This window comes from Diabrotica virgifera, chromosome 1 (genome assembly GCF_917563875.1).
Source record: "Diabrotica virgifera virgifera chromosome 1, PGI_DIABVI_V3a".
NCBI classification, from domain to species: Eukaryota; Metazoa; Arthropoda; class Insecta; order Coleoptera; family Chrysomelidae; genus Diabrotica; species Diabrotica virgifera.
In genome coordinates, this window is record NC_065443.1 from 132,525,014 (window position 1) to 132,542,601 (window position 17,588).

The 17,588-nt window shown below is 32.4% G+C and overlaps 1 protein-coding gene across 1 annotated transcript in view; it reads left to right on the plus strand.

Annotated features, from left to right (window-relative positions):
- Positions 1 to 16,334, plus strand: part of LOC114327017 (facilitated trehalose transporter Tret1) — a 96,291-nt gene extending 79,957 nt beyond the window's left edge. The window contains exons 9-11 of the mRNA XM_028275512.2: positions 1,742 to 1,928; positions 10,741 to 10,881; positions 16,046 to 16,334. Coding sequence (XP_028131313.1) covers positions 1,742 to 1,928; positions 10,741 to 10,881; positions 16,046 to 16,302 — 585 coding nt within the window. The 3' untranslated portion in view covers positions 16,303 to 16,334. The remainder of the gene's footprint in view (positions 1 to 1,741; positions 1,929 to 10,740; positions 10,882 to 16,045) is intronic.
- The last annotated feature ends 1,254 nt before the right edge of the window (positions 16,335 to 17,588 follow it).

Sequence of the window (17,588 nt, forward strand, 5' to 3'; positions counted from 1 at the left end):
TCTTTTGAACGAGATATTTGGAATTAAAAGTCACACTAAATGTTTTCTTTTTTTCACCCCTGTAACTTATTAAAATAAACATTATAGAAGTTTTCAGGGACTTTCGGTCCTCGGTAATAACGTAATCTTTCTTTGTGCGTTTAAATTTTTCAAAAATACTTATTAGTTTTCTAAGGATTCGCAAAAAATGAAAACATTTAAAATACATTGAACATTTTAACAGACGATTTGCGCCTATCCCCTTAAGTTAGCTGTTGTTTTTATTATAAAAAATCCCAAATGTATCCCAAAAATCCTTAAGTATATTTTAGTTTTTGATTTAGTAGATTTTAGCTAAAAAATGGTAATTACCAGTTGATGGTTTGGAATAATTAAAATACGAAAGCTGATACAAAGATTATCAAATCTCAAATCTACTGATAAACAATGGAATGGAAACCAGCTATTAAAAAAACAAATAAACAGGTTGTTAAATAAATCGAAAATTTCCATCAAAATAAAATATATAATAATAAGAAAAAATAAGGGTATAAAGTAAATTCTTTTTCTCCTCTGGAAATTGTCGCAAACGTATCACACCTCTAGAACAACACAGGGTCGTGACGTAACAGACAACTCTACTCAACTGCAGAGTCGGCCAGGGCGTAAATTAGTTCAGCATTATAACATTTATTTTTAAGTCGTTGCGATTGTTGAAAAAACTGAACTGTGATATGTAGTTGTCACAATGGTAATAAATTAGTTGCCCGTATAACTAAAGGTTGTAACATCGTAATGTCAGTTGGCGTAGGGGACGTTGGCCGAAACAACTGAAAATGCTCTCGGCCAACGTTCTATACAGTGCATTTGTTTGTACTGACAACCAATGCGTCGAAAAATTGCTACTTGGGGGCTCTTTGTAAGGTTTTATCCAAGTTGAAACATTGCTTATTTTTGGCATTTTCAAAGCACAATAATTATTTACAATTAGAAATACACGTTGTTTACGCCTCCAATTCTACAACAAAAGTGAAACCAAGTGAAACTGACCGTCAAAATAAAAATTTTTACCTAGAGACATAAACTGGCAAACACAAACCCTTAATTCCAGGACAAAACGTGACAAAACTATAAGCCCCTGTCTTTTATTAATTACTATACCAAGAATTTGAATACCAAGTGATTATAAAACAAAATTAAATATTGGCATTTTCATGCTATCTGTAAGTTTGAATATAAAAATTTACAGTTAACACCAAATTTTCAAATTATATGCCCTTTATGCTCACTTTTATAAAAAATATGCAAAATTTGACATTTTTGCATTTTTTATGCATTATATGCAAAATATGCAATTTTCATATTTGCCTAGGTCTAATTATAAGGAAGATGATTGGTTTGAAGAGATCCCAGTTCTTGGTGAAGTACCTTTTAAAATAATTCACGCCGTTCTCTATAATCCATTCTAACAAATCTTGGTAGCCTCCATTAATATATTGGAAGGTTACTTAAACTTTGGGATTGTTGTATGATGGTTACTACATTTGAAGTTTTGCATCTGAGAGTCTTTGGTTGACCTCATTGGGATATCACCCATGTAGAGGTTTACCCATCGATATCCATTTTTTGCTTCCTTATCTAGTTTGTGATCAATTCTTATTCCCTCAGTTTCTACGGTTAATGCTATTAGTTTCAGTAATGTTATTATTGGTAATAATACTTAGAGATAATACAAAATTGTTAAACTCTTATTATTATTCAGGAAGCAGGAACAGATTTGAATGCCTATTTTGTATCTGCATTGATTGGTGTAGTACGATTCATTATGGCCAGTACTAATGTCGTTTTGCTAAAATATTTAAACAGGAGAACAGCTTTAATATCTAGTTGTGCCGGAATGGCTTTTTTCATGTACCTTTCGGGACAATACACTCTATGGATTAAAGAAGGTTAGTATAGTTATGTAGTAAATATATTTTAATAATCTATTTTTTTTATTCTGTGCAGATTTGCAAACTCTACAGGTAAAAAATATCTTGTGTGACATTGCTAAGAGACAAGTTGTGGTGCATCCCGATAGTCTGGCTGTTTTTCTAATATGTAATGTATATCCAGAAAATTAATTTGATCTCTCCTAGAGAAAAGAATATAATGCTTGGATAGTTGCTTTATATATTTGTTAATTCAATTTTGAATTTGTTTTCGCTATTTCCTTTTTTAATAAAGACTACTAGAAATTTGGTTTTCTCTAAACTCATTGGGCTTTCCGTGTCTAATCACACTTATATTATATTCATGATAAAATATGCCGCTTCATACTTTTCTTTTACGTTTTTCATCATATAATTTATATCATTTTCATATTCAGTAATTACCATTTGGTCATTAGCAAAGAATAAAGTTAAAAACATGTCGTTCCCTCCCTTCAGCCCCACGTTTCTACGTTTTTTAACCTTTGTCACTAAAACTCTGTCTAAATATAACTTAAAGAGAGTAGGAGAAAGACATCATCATCCAGCATTCTGAATCCAAAGTTGAACAATTCCCAGCAATCCTTTTAACGTCCTCTGTCCATCGTATAGGTGGTTTACCTCTACTTATGTCTTTACATTGTAATTTTTTGGGTTCACCTCCCGTCCTTCATTCTGGCTACATGGCCCGCCCAATTCCACTGCAGTCATGCTACTCGCTCTATGACATCTGTGGCGCCTGTCCTTCTTCTGATTTCCTCGTTACTAACCCTATCTCTGACAGGGTGACGGAGAAAGACAATACCTCTGTCAAAATCCTTTGCTTATATTTAATTGGACGGTGACTATCCTCTATTTGATTTCTAGACCTGTTATCTTTATAACAGTTTTGTGTAGCTCTAATCAAAATGGGACTAATTTCTAGATTTTGTAGGTTCTGTTCATAGTCGCGCCATGGGAACACTGCCATATGCTTAATCAAGATCCACCAAAGCTACATTTATTTCTTTATTTCGCTATACCCTTTTTCGAGTAAAATTTGTAGTAAAAACTCATTTTTTATAGTGATCTTTTGGTTGTTCATTTACCTTTCCTGATAAATTCCTTCAGAAATCTAGAAAAAATTCTTTCTTCCGCTGGTATTGTTTTTTCTTCTTCATGTGCCATTTCCTCTAAGAAGGTCCGTAACCATCATGGCAATTCTCACTTTTGATACCCAGGGCCGTAAGTACGATGTTGGGAGCCCCGGGGCAAACCTGATATGGGGACCCCTCCGAGGGGTCTGGGGGTGTACTCCCCAGTGGAAGGGGGGTCCGGAAAAATGTTTGATATTTAAAACCTTGAAAAAGCATTTTAATGCATTCCATGGCTGCAGTTTCCTGTACCTACATATTGCTATTTTAGTTGACCAACATAAAAAAATTTTTAGATCACCTTATTTTAAGTTAAATAATTTTGCAAGTACCTACCATCAATATAATATCTTTTCTGTTTTCAAAAAATATATACTATAATGTTACTTACATTGTTAGGCTACACTGTAGGTTTGTAATCGCGTTATATTACCTATATGGTGGCTCCTAATTTCTGAGCCACCTTAGATAATTAAGGGTTGGTTACCCCCCGACCATAAGGGTTGATGTAGTAAATAACTCTCACAGTTAATACATTTATTTATACATTGGAGTATTTAACGGTAAGTAGCTGGTGGTATTTGATTAATGCGGTCTTACCTGCTGGAATCTCAACTACCAATTGAATTATCTTTTCTCCGTGAAAGTATAATTAAAAGTCGATTGTCGTGTTTATTGTTTTGATATAAACAAAAGTGAGAGTGATATCAAAACTGCTGAATGGACTAGATTATAAATAACATATACTAATTATTATTGCAACTTGACCTTGTATCAAAACCGCATGCATTGATGTGGTAATTTAGGTCAATCGTATTTATTAAAACAAACATATTTGTTTTTACCACGGGCATTTAATTATTAAAGAATTTGTCTCAATAAGATGTTTACTGAGATGCAGTATATCCCAATACACCTATATAGGTAGTATAACGAGATAAAAACCTACAGTGTAGCCCAAAAATGTAAATGGCGATTTGTTTTTTTATACAAATATGCTGTTATTATCAAAAGATTTCTATTATTAATTGTAATTTTATTTTACCATTTCAATTTTATTAGTTCTGGCTAATTGGTTCATGCCAAAGCCAATTATATAAAAAAAAATTATTAGTTTGAAATCTCTTAAGACACAAAGTGAAACGTAATTTAACATACACTCTATATACCACTTATTACATTTTGAAGCTTTATTCAGTATGTTTAGAAGTATTTTTAAATTATTAAAGTACAAAATAAGGAATAATTAGACGCAAAAATCGAAGATGTAGCTTCTTATATTTTAACAAATAGAAACCACGATTACATTTCAACATAATATATTTACAATAAAATTACATTATCTATTGATTACTATCAAGTTACTACAGTTTCCCGATTAAAACTCCTTCCTTCTTATTTTCGTCGCGGCAAAATCTTCAATGACATTGTCTAGGTTGATCCTCTTGGCCGTTCATTTTCAATGGAAAGTGTGCTAAGCTGTTAAATCGGTCTTGTCCCATTGATTTCCTAAGATAATTCTTGATTAATTTTAATTTTGAAAACGACCTCTCAGCCTTGGCCACAGTTATAGGGACGGTCAGATAAATTAGGGAGGCCGGGGCTGGTTGACGCATTTTTTACATTTTTGTACCTAGATGCTAAATTAAAAGATTTATTACAACTTTTTGCTAAATGTACGAAAATCTAATCTTTTGGGCAAGAGATTTTGTAAAAATAAACATCTTACAGACTGTACTTTATGTTCAATTTGAGAAGGAAACATGTATGTCACTGTGCGCCAACCAGCCCCGTCACGGGGTTGGTTAACGCACTACCTGGGGTTGGTTGACGCAGACAAAAAAAATAATTTAAAACACATTTTTAATTAAAATGTAAAAACATTTTATCAAAAAACTTACAAAACACTATACAATCATAAAGGCGTAAATCTAAATAACTAAATACATTAATATGAACTGTAGATAGCATACGTACAAAAACATTAAAATACCTAAGTGTAAGAAAAACATTCATTGCTTTCGCAATTTACACAAACAAAAACAAATACCAGGATTGTCAGCACAAGCCTCATGCGCACACATTTTGCAATTTGAGCATTGTATCCAGTTTTCCCCCGAAGCAATATTTTTGTATTTGTCCATAAAATAAAGGCAAAAGCAGTCCTCTTCGTCTGAATCGATACAATCTTCATCAATTTTCTTCATTTTTTTGTTTTTGGCCTTTGTTTCTTTTTTTGAACCAATCCTTCTTTTGGCAGTTTTTGTATTATTTTGTTCCTCCTCAAGAGCATTTTTTACAGGCGTATCTGTCAAGATCGCTGTATGACGCTTTCTTTTAATATTTTTAGGTTGTTCCTTTCTAGCTGCAGCTTTTGGTAAAGGCTTTAATTTTAATGGAGTGATAAGAGGTGAGTTCTCATTCTCCTCTTGAATAGAACTTTTAGAACAGTTCATTTGACAATCAAGTTTGTTTTCAAAAAGAGAAACGTCATCAGGTTTCTTAGAACATCCTGGCTGCGGCTGATCTTTGCATAACGGCTTGTCGGACAGATTCGATGCAATTGACAAATCTGACTGCTCTTTAGAACCATATTGATTGGTGGAATTCATCGGTTCTAGTGGATCAGGTCGATCAGTAGCATATCCTGGCGAAAACTCGTGGTATTTAAAGATATCTCTGTTAAATGGAGATATTCCAGAGACTCTAAACCCTGACATAATATTTTTTGGTGTAGCTGCTAATGGCAATGCGTCTCGAACTATTGCCGGAATGTAATAAATAGTCATAGTGCGTCCAGGATTGTAAGTAATCCATGAGTCACAGGCTGAATTAATGTACTTCTTGAACGGTCAGGTCGATCAGTAGCATATCCTGGCGAAAACTCGTGGTATTTAAAGATATCTCTGTTAAATGGAGATATTCCAGAGACTCTAAACCCTGACATAATATTTTTTGGTGTAGCTGCTAATGGCAATGCGTCTCGAACTATTGCCGGAATGTCATAATTAGTCATAGTGCGTCCAGGATTGTTAGTAATCCATGAGTCACAGGCTGAATTAATGTACTTCTTGAACGGTCCATAGACGGAGCGATCGAGCGGCTGCAGTTTATGAGAACAATGGGGCGGGAATGATAAAACCGTCACCCCATTATTTTTTAAATAATTTAAGGCAGCTATAGACAGATGTGAATCATGGTTGTCCAATAATAAAAGTGATGGTCTGTCTAAGGAACAACCAACATGCTTGACAAAATGTCTAGAAAATAGTAGAAAGTGTTCCTTTGTCATCCACCCTGAAGGATTTGCAGCTCCAGCAGCTTCAGGGGTCCCAGAAGTCAGAAAATGCTCCTTAAAATTAACTCGTGGGAAAATAAAAAAAGGTGGAATTGAGTTTCCTGTTGCAGATACTGAGAGAGCCATAGTAACCAATGTACCACGTTCTTGAGAAGTTATACTAACTGTGTCGTTCCAACTTCCTGGAAAAAAGCAATTATTAAGGTTTTGCCTAAAAAGCAAAATCCTGTTGAATTTAAAGATTTGCGACCAATAAGTATTTTGCCTACCCTGTCGAAAGTTTTAGAAAGAGCTTTGGAAACACAAATTAAAGATTATTTACATGTTAATTCATTACTTCCTTCTATTCAGTCAGGTTTCCGTAAAGGATATAGTTGTACTACTGCTTTACTTCATATTACTGATGATATTTTAAAAGGAGTAGATCAAGGTGAGTGCACAGTGTTAGTGTTATTAGATTTCAGTCGTGCATTCGATACCATACATTACGATCTTATGATTAGCATGTTAAAATATATAGGATTTTCTAATAATGCCAGTACTTAACTTGAACAGTATCTCAAATTTAGAGAGCAGCAAGTTTATATCAATGGTGTAAATTCAAACTTTCTATTACTTAAATCAGGTGTTCCACAAGGTTCCATCCTTGGACCTTTATTGTTCTCTATATATACTTCGCAAATTTTAACCAAAATTCGGAATTGCAACGTGCACTTATATGCTGATGATACCCAATTGTATTTAAATTTTAAGCCAGATGATGTGGAAAATGCCTGCAAAATTATTAATGACAATCTAAAAGCATTTATTGATTATGCAACTGAGCACTGCCTGATTATTAATCCAACGAAATCAAAAGTAATGTTATTTGGTAATAAGCATCATCAGCAATATTTGATAAATTCAATTAACATTTATATAAACAATGAAAAACTTGAAGTTGTAAATGCTGCAAAAAACTTAGGTGTTACTCTTGACTCCGAACTAAGGTTTCAGAAACATGTAAATATACTGATACAACGCGCTTACTGTAATATTAAAATGATTTATGGAAATCGCCATTTATTTTCAATTCATATGAAAAAACAGCTTTGTGAAACACTTGTATTATCATTATTTAATTACGCGGATGTATTGTATGGACCAAATTTAACTCTAGTATATAAAAATAAGATCCAAAAAGTTCAAAATTCGTGTCTTCGTTTAATTTTTGGTATAAGAAGGCGACAAAGAGTATCGCATAAATTAAAAGAAACTAAATGGTTAAATATGGAGAATAGAAGAAAACATCATTTTCTCACTCTTTGTCATAAAGTAATTGTAAATAAAAAACCATCTTACCTACATTGAAAAATAAAATATCGCTCTGATGTTCACAATATAAATATAAGAAATAGGGGATTGTTGACTATTCCTCCTTTTTCAAGTGAGCTTTATCGACGCTCTTATAGTTATCAAATCAGCAGTTTATATAATAAGATTCCATCTACATTAAAAACATGTAACATACCAAAATTTAAATTCTTGCTTAAACGCCGTCTCCTAAACATTCAAAATTAAGGTGCCGTGATTTTTTTTCTCTTTCTCATAGTAATAAAAAAGTAAGTGGGTCCGTCTTCCTTGTGAGGTGCATTTTTTACTATCTTACTGTTCAATATTATATTCTTTACTACTGTTTTGTTAGAACCATAAGACTACTATTACACTGGGGTTAAGTGGAAGAATATTTTTGTTGTGTCTTAGAACACAGCAAAAATAAACTTCGCCCTCTACTTTAGAGAATGTACATTTTTGTTATACTTATTATTTTTTGGAAATAAAAGTCGGTTTATTATCATTATTATTATTATTATACGACCCACTTGCTTAAATGCACGTCTGGCTACGACTCTATTGGGTTTTTGGACTGTTGTTACTCCTGTTTCGTCCATGTTAAAAATCTGAAATGGTTCAAATCTATGACGATTTAGAACCGTTTGTAAATTGGAAAAGAACTTTCCAACATTTTCTTTATTAAAACTTGAGGCGCGCGCTAAGCTAGTTGCTTCAGGGGTTCTTATTGCAAGTGTTCTGTGTCGCTTTAAGTAAGCCGTAAACCAATCTTCACCAGCTATTTAGTTTTGGTTCCAAGAATCAGGAAATTTTACTTTTAACGCTTGAGCATACTCATAACCAAATTTTCTTAGTTCTTTGACTGATAGTGATAAGCCAAAATATATATCGCTAGCCTTTTTCAAATATTCCTCGAGGAGATTTTCCTGACACCTAAAAAAGGAACGGTTTTAACCTTGGAGAAGACCTATCTTGTGTTAAATTACATAAACATTAAGAATCCACAGTTTTAAAACCGTTGACGATATGTGCTTTTCAAAAACATTTTTTGTCTACTCTATCTCATATTATGTACCTATAAGGTTTTAGTTTGTGAAAACTGTCATTATAGATAGCAGTGCGTGAAGGATTTAAAGTGTGCGTGAAGTCACAATGTATTTTAAATTGGATTTACTTTTTCGCACTGTTTTTTGGTACACTTTTATATAATCAAATATCCTTAACTTTCGCGTTGTCATGGTGATGACATAGGTATATTAGCAATAAATTACAACAAAAGTTTTGACAGTTTTGTGGTTTGAAAGAAGTTAGAATTTTTTAATGTCAAAGTTCTAAAAATTGTAGAATAGAAATGAATTTCAGTGACGAAGAGTTACAGTTTTTTTATTTGTTTATCGTAGATAATATATTATATGAAACTGTGCGTGAAGTACTTTTTCCGAACTTACGCGATGTATAGCACTCGTTCCGCTGTCGCTCGTGCTCTAAACATCGCGTACGTTCGCAAAAAGCATACTTCACGAACTGTTTCATAAATAACTATTTTAGTTAAATAAAATATTACCTGGCGGTTTCCAAAATATCCCACGGTAGTCGATGGATGAACCACTTCGCTGTTAATCTCTTCATCCGTAAATTTCTTGCAAAACCGTCGTAAAGTGGCTTCGGGGATATCAAATGCTTTTGCTGTTTGTCTTATAGATTTTGCATTCAATTTTATCTCTCTGACTGCCCTTAGCATAACATCTGGTGGGGTTTTTCCCTTCTCGGACATCCTTTTATAGATACGCATTTTGCTGAAATAAAATAAATTAAAGAAAATGTGAATTTTTGGGTCGGGGTTGGTTGACGCATACACCAACCAGCCCCTTAGAGGGTGCATCAACCAACCCCACGTGATGCCATTTTGTATTTACTAAAACTATGCCTAAAATGTGGCATTTGTATTAAATCTAACGAGAACATATTATAAAAGAAGATTTTGCCATCATTATACAAGAGAAAATATTACATTATCTCTAAAAATAAAATCTTTACAACAAAAAGTGTGAGATATTAAAAATTTACTTACCACGCCAAAAAACGAAAAATGTGTCGTGTACAAACACTCTATCACTACTGATCTCAAACTAAGAGTAACGTTTGTGAGTGGTGGTCATCGAAATGCTTCGGACACCGCTGATTGCGATGTTGTCAAGTCTTTTAGTTGTAAGTAAATCTTAGTGCGTCAACCAACCCGGGGTGCCAACCAGCCCCGGTCTCCCTACATAAGCTATACAAACATCAGGGTAGGTTGAAGATCTATGATTAACATGTCTGAGTAGTATGTCGTGTACTTATTACAACCGGACAACTCGAAGTAGAACTTGACTGAAAGTATTTTGAAAAATTTATTTGACCTCTGGGTCGCAAAAGGGGCCCCTGTAGGGCCCCTTTTGTCAGGGGCCCCGGGGTACTGCCCCGGTTGCCCCAATCGTAGTTACGACCCTGTCGATACCGCTGCTCTAAAGAGATCTGCAGAAGTGCAGTTAAATCAAACTCTCAAATTGTTTAACTAGGGATGTGTCTTCTTCCACGACGCCTACTCTGTATTATTCCTTACATTATTAACTGCAACAAGAAGTTATAACGTTCGCCCCTCATTTTATGTCCCAGATATTGCAGTTTTCTAATTTTAATTGTATTTAAAAACTCGCTTTCTTTTCCCATTATTCTCAACACCTCGACGTTCGTGACTCAATCTACCCAATATTCTTCTGTATGCCCATAACTCGAAGGTTTCTAATCTGTCCGAAACATCTTTTTTTAATGTCCAAGCTTAAAACTCGTAGAATAATATGGAAAACACGTAGCATCTCAGAAGTCTTATCTTTAAAGAAATTATAATATCCTTTAAATAATACGGTCTATGTATGTATATCCTTTAATATGGTCATGAAGCGATAATGGTATTACATGATGCTTTAAATAATATTTCTTAATATGTAATATTTGCCGTTAAATACATAAAAACAAACATATATTTTAGAGGTTACGACAGCCAAATGGGTTCCCGTAGTATCACTATTAATGTATGTCGTCTGCTCAGTTAATGGACTGATGTATTTACCTTTTATGGTTATATCAGAGCTGTTTCCAGTGAAAATTAGAGGAGTCGGTTATACTATAGGTAAGTAAATAAATCTGTTTAGATATATAGCACTTGTGTTTCTGATAATACAATACTGCGTGATTTTCCGAATATTTAAAGATATAACATTAAACAGAAGAACAAATTGTACGATTCAATATAAAATATTTACTATTTAATAACATTTAGACCTCAATATTAAAGAATACAGCGATCGAATATATGTATGTTAGCAAAAATTTCCCTATCTGAAATAGATCGTCTCCTTCTTCCTATACCGTCCCCATCAAAGGAGGTTGGCGACTACATTTTTGAAAATTTCTTTGTTACTTTTCTTTCTACCTATTCCCTTTACCCAACTACTTTACCCTGCATGATAACTTGCAATAGATTACTCGGTCATGTATACTTTTATTGATCTTAACAATTTTTTGTCTAGATCCATCCTTTTCAGGACTTTCTGGTTGGTAACTCTGGCCGCATGAAATTCACAGCATCCTTCGTCATGTGTTCTTATGTATTATCAGCTAGTGTAGTTTATCTTTACCCACCTCGCTTTTTAGCTACATTCTCTTGAGTTTACGAAGCAATAACCATCATCATTATGTTTGCTATTATTTCTATGCTGATTCCGCTTCCCTAATTACTGAGTATACATATATGTAAGTTTCTGACATGGTCATTATCATAAATGGCGATACAACTCCTTGTGAGTCTTTGCTGTGTTTGCTATTGCCTTCCATTTTTGTCGGTATTGTGCCACTATTTTTGATTGCCTCACTCCCAAATCTTCTCTGACTGCATAGTTCCTCCTCTTTCTAGGATATCCTACAGATCTTCTTTCACCTGGCCTTTCCAAAAAAGGCGACCCTACGTTGTGTCTTCTCGGTATACTTTATTCTTATTAATGATTGTTGCTTCTAGATATTTAAATTCTTTAACAAAATCGAAGTTATGATCATTTACAGTTTTCCTTATTCGCCGTCGTTCTTGTTTTAAAAGGCGATGTATTTTTTTATTGCAGTTTGTTACATATCTTTATTTACTCCTAGGCCGATATTTATTGTAGCTTCTTTAGAGCTCGAGAAAGTATCCGTAACTTCTAATGTTAAATGTGCTACTAAATCTACGTCATCGACAAAGGCAAAAACGATATTTGCTTCCCTCGGAATATTGAACAGGGTATTCCCCTTATTCAACAACCTAATATTTCAGGAGACACTGTGGGAAAGAACTAAAGGTGTAAGGATTGGAGAGAGCATCGTTAATAACATAAGATTTGCAGAGGATACCGCAATCATGGAAGAGAATATAGACGATTTACAAATTCTCCTCATCATTAACAAAGAAAGCAAAATAGATGGGTATAAAAAATACTTGGTGATCTCGAAAACCTCTGTTGACGACATACTTATGACATTGGAGGACAAAAGGATTTATAAAATACAAATCAATGTCTACAAATAAGGAATTAAGTATGACTATCAGATTGAGGTTCGTTGAATGTCACGTTTAGTCGCGGCTTCTATATGAGGTAGAAGCTTGGACTTTGAAAGTCCAATCCGTAAACAAATTGGAGATTGGAGGCATTCAAAATGTGGCTATATAAAATACTTGGACTGCAAAAGTCTCAAACGAAGAAGTGTTAAGGCAAATTGGACATGGTAGAAAGCTTATGAACACAAATAAAATAAGAAAAACATCGTATCTGGGCCACATACTTTGAAACAGTTAAATACTATCTGCTACACGTCGTCATGCAAAGAAGAGCAAAGGAAAGAAAATGCTTGGGCAGAAAGAATAAATATTGGCTAAGGAATATAAGAGATTGTACTAACCTCAGTGTTGAACAGATATTTCACGTTGCAAAAGATAGCAAAGCGTTCAAAGAAGTGATCGCCAATCTTCTTTAGAAGACGGCACAATAAGAGAGGGAGTTTTGCCTGGTTTGATTTCCTGACGTGGGTCATACCAATTTTAATCACCTTCACCGATATGTAGGAAGAAGAAAGTGAACTACTTTGTTGGAGAAAAATATTACGAATTCTGTGGACCAACCAGATAACCAATAATACAATTTTAAATGAGTTAAGGTTAGCAAACATTTCTTCAACAAAATCTTTCTCCAAGAATTAAAATACTTTGGATAAGTTATGCGAGCAGATATAGAAAACATGGAAACGCTTATTACCCATGTTGTTCTGAAGCTATTTTCTTGTGGCATTTTTACAATTTTAACTATTTATAATGGGAAATAAGCCACAACATTATTAAAAAATAATTTTTATTAACGTTTCGACGCCCAAATCGGGTGCCGTTGTCAAAATACTATTATCCAGGTATTAAGGTAGAATGCCGAAGATCACAAGGAAGTTTCCAACTAGATGGATCGACCCCAAATTACACGGATATGCAAAAGACCTATGCATGATTTAAAAGAAATGATGAGAGATACAGATCTTTGGAGACACTATACACATCACGATGGCCACTACACTACCTCTGATGAAAGAGAGAGAGAGAGAGAGAGAGAGAGAGAGACAGAGAGATCACATTATATCTAAACATTTTTTAAGATTACTCCTTATGTACAGTTGAGTCCGCGAATATTTACCCGTGCGTCATCGTTTAAAGTATACGAAATATAGATTTTCACTTCGGAAAAAATCAAACAAGACAGAACTTTTTGTAATTTCATTAAGAAATGTTTAATAAACAACATATTAAAAAGTTCTACTCGAGAAGTGGGTGCTTCATTTTTTATTAAACAAATGAACTACGAAGTTTGATGTTTTTTTAAATAACTCAGAAAATATAAATTTTAGAACAAAACTGACTTGACCATTGAAAAATTCAGAAAATTTCACAAAAAAAACCTTATATAAAGAATTTTCTAAAATTAAATCTGTATCTTCTCACCCTTCTCACAAACATTGGCGCACTGTAAACTAGCGTACGGCGAAGTGCACGGTTGAGTTATTTTAATGTAATTCTTTAACTAGTGGATCAAATGAAATTTTACAAATTGAACCTAAAAGAAGAATAATTAAGCTATCTTATGGTTATAATAAAAAGAAATAAAATTTATGGGCATAAGTATGATGGGGGTGAAAAATGAGCCTTACATGAATTTTGTTTAAAAATGATTTAAAAATGTGTAACTAATACAATTTTTCGTATAAAACCCTCAATTTTGCACAACTTACCTTTCAAGCATCGTACTAAATGATGTTTTATTCAAAAAAAATCTCAAAAATTTAATTCAAATGATATGACGTCTTAAAAAATGTAATTTTTGAAATCTTCGTAGTTTTATAGAATTACCATTATTTTAAGACGGTATTACTCAAGTTTGAGCAGATTTATTACAGTTTTATAAGTGCTTTTTTAAAGCTTAGGATGTAATCTTTAAAATTCACTAAATTTTTACTTTAGAAATGAAATAGACCAGAGGTTCTCAATCTGTGGTACATGTACCACTGGTGGTACATATCATTATTTGTGGTGGTACAAAAAACACAGAAACACTTCCAGAATCCAGCATATTTGTCATTAATTAGATTACCTAACTTGATGGGTGTTTCAGTTAGATGGTACCAAAAATAATTCAAAGAATTTTGTGATACATAACACAAAAATTTTGAGAATCACTTAAATAGACTATTTCTTTTTGAGAAAATTAAGATAAATAAAAAAAATGTAATAAAAAACCGAAAATTACCAGCTAAAAAAATGTTTATATAAAGTGATCAAAACTTTTTTCTGTAAAAGTTACCTAAAATACATTTAATAATAAACTTCAACAATAATAAATGTTCAGCAAAAACATTTTTTTTAGCTCTTATACAGTATGTCTGCGTAACTGGGAACCTAATGATAACTTTTTTATTATCAGTTTTACGAAAAAAAGTTATTCTTTATAAAATACTCTGCATCATATATAATCTAAAATGAAATCATCAAATATCAAATTTAATGAATTTTATACGAGGTATGTCAAAAAATATGAATTTCACTCAAGAGTAACGTATCGTTAAATTTCACAATATCGAAAATTGTTATTAAGAAAAGTTGTTTGGAATTAAAAAAATTGTTAAAGTGTTCAATTACATCCTTCTAATTAGAATATTGTGAATAATAAAGACACTTAACTCTTAAGAAAAATTCATATTTTTTACATACCTCGTATAAAATTAAAAAAGTTTAATATCTGATGGTTGTATCTTAGATTTTACACCAGTGAGAGCATTTTATGAAGAATAACTTTTTTTCGTAAAAGTGATAATAAAATAGTTGTCATAATTGTAATAAAATGATGATGAGTAGGTATATATCCGTAATTTGAGAAAAAATTGAAATTTTTTTTTCGGTTAGAATAATGTAATTGTATATTTAAACATAGTTTTTAATTTCAAACAACTTTTCAAAATAGCATTTTTTGCTATTCTGAAATATAAAGGAATTTTACTCTTTAACGAAATTCATCTTTTTGACACAACTCGTATAAAAATGATAAAATTTGATATCTGATGGTTGAGTTTTAAATTTTTGACTATCCAGAGCATTTTATGAATAATAACTTTTCTTCGTAAAATTGACAATAAAAAAGTTTTCCATGTGATTCCTAGCTACGCAGACATACTGTATAAGAGCTTCTGTATAAGAATTTTCAAATTGCAATGCCATATTCGGATTCAGTATAATCAAAAACAAAACAGAAACATATTTGATCAAAGTAAAATGATGAATTTAACGATATTTTTAAAATTATTAATACAAAAAATTGTTATTGTTTAAACAATTAATAAACAATTAGCGGCCAAATCCGCGAGTAGAACTTTTTACTTTAACATGTATATAAACTAACAAAAAAAGTTTTAGAAAAATATAAGCTTGTTTGAATTTTTCCGAAACAATGCATGTTTTCGTTCTAATTGCACTCCCCTAATAAGTCGATGATAAGTCGGAAATTGGAATTTACTAAACGCAACAGAAAGTCACTTACTGTCACTTTCTGTTGCGTTTAGTAAATTGCAATTTCCGACTTATCATCGACTTATTTCGTATGCTTTAAATGATGACGCACGGGTAAGGATTCGCGGACTCTGAAATATTTTTTAAACTAGGTACATCTTAACATTTTTAAATTTTGTTATTTAAATAATCACTTAGTCTGTTTTAATACTAAAAAATACATTTTAAGGTTACAGTATGTCCATGGTGTTCATGTTCGCCGGTCTACAAGGTTACTACTGGCTATACGACGTTTTAGGAGGTATAACACACTTACAATGGTTCTTCTCAGCAGTCTGCGCAGCAGGTCTAGTATACTCCTACATATTCATGCCAGAGACAAAAGGAAAAAAGCTCTCAGAAATATCTAACAATTTCAAAAAAGGGTGGCTGTATATAGGAAAACATCACGATGATGACAATGTTTCAAGGAGAAGTACTGTATGATAATTTTTACAGAATAAAGCCCATTTAAAATATTATATATTTTAAATAAAGTAAATTTATTTTTGTACAAATCTGACATCCTGTTTAATAATAATGTGAGGAAAATAAGAGTTTTAAACATAAAATTGAACAACATTGAGTGTTTCCTCATTTTTATTATATAATAGATATTTATATATGTACCTATTTTATTTAAACTATTCCCATAATTCCTGTATTTCTTAATATTCGTAACAAAAAATTGCAACGTATTATACAAAATGCCAATGTAGAACAAACATGGGGCATAGTTAAAAATATTGTAAAAGTAGTAGCAAATGACCCTAGCAAGTTTATCAAGAAACAACAAATTTCATGATTCGATGATAAATATAAATAAATGAAAATAGAGGAACGCAACAAGCTACGATGGGAAACTTTAAGAATAAAACCAAAAAAAAAAAAATGTGGAAACACGTTATGAAGAGCAAAGAAGGAAAACCAGTCGAAACCAGAACATTACGAAACAAAAATCGAAATTTTATGAAGATTTGAAAGATATAGAAGACAACTATACAAACAATTAAATTACAAATTTATATCAAGTCATTAAAAAACAAAAAACTGCAGCCTACTTGTTATACGGATAACGAAGGCAAATGATATTTGGTAACAAAGAAATATTAAGATGATGGAAACGACATTTTGATGAATTGTTAGACAGGGAGCATACAAATAATGACAATACAGAAAACACAGATAATGGAAATGAAGAAGACATAGGCCACGATAATAAAGAATACACGTATTATATAATACTTAACAATGAATGCATAAACCTACAGTTCGGAAGATCTATCGCGATTTCCCCAAAAGAAGTTGAAATCGAAGAATCTGAATAACAACAAATGTCCCGGAAATGATTCTATAACAGCGGAAATGTTAAAATATGGAGGAGCGCTGCTGACATACCAAATAAACAAACTAATAAAAACCATATAGGAAAAGAAAAAACTACCATTGGGATGAAAGCAAGCAGTACTATGACATGGTAAAAATTATGTTCTTTATAAAAAATGAGAAAAAGCGGAATATCAGAATTGTAGTGGGGTGCCACTATTAAATGTAGCATATAATATATAGTAATACACATCAACAACAATTGAGAAAGAAGTCTTAAGAACATAATTGGAGAGTAACAGTGTATATTTAGAAAAGGGAGAAGTTCTACAGACGACATTATTACTTCAAGGGAGATACAGGATCTACTTAGCTCGAATTATTACTATATTATTATTATTATTAGT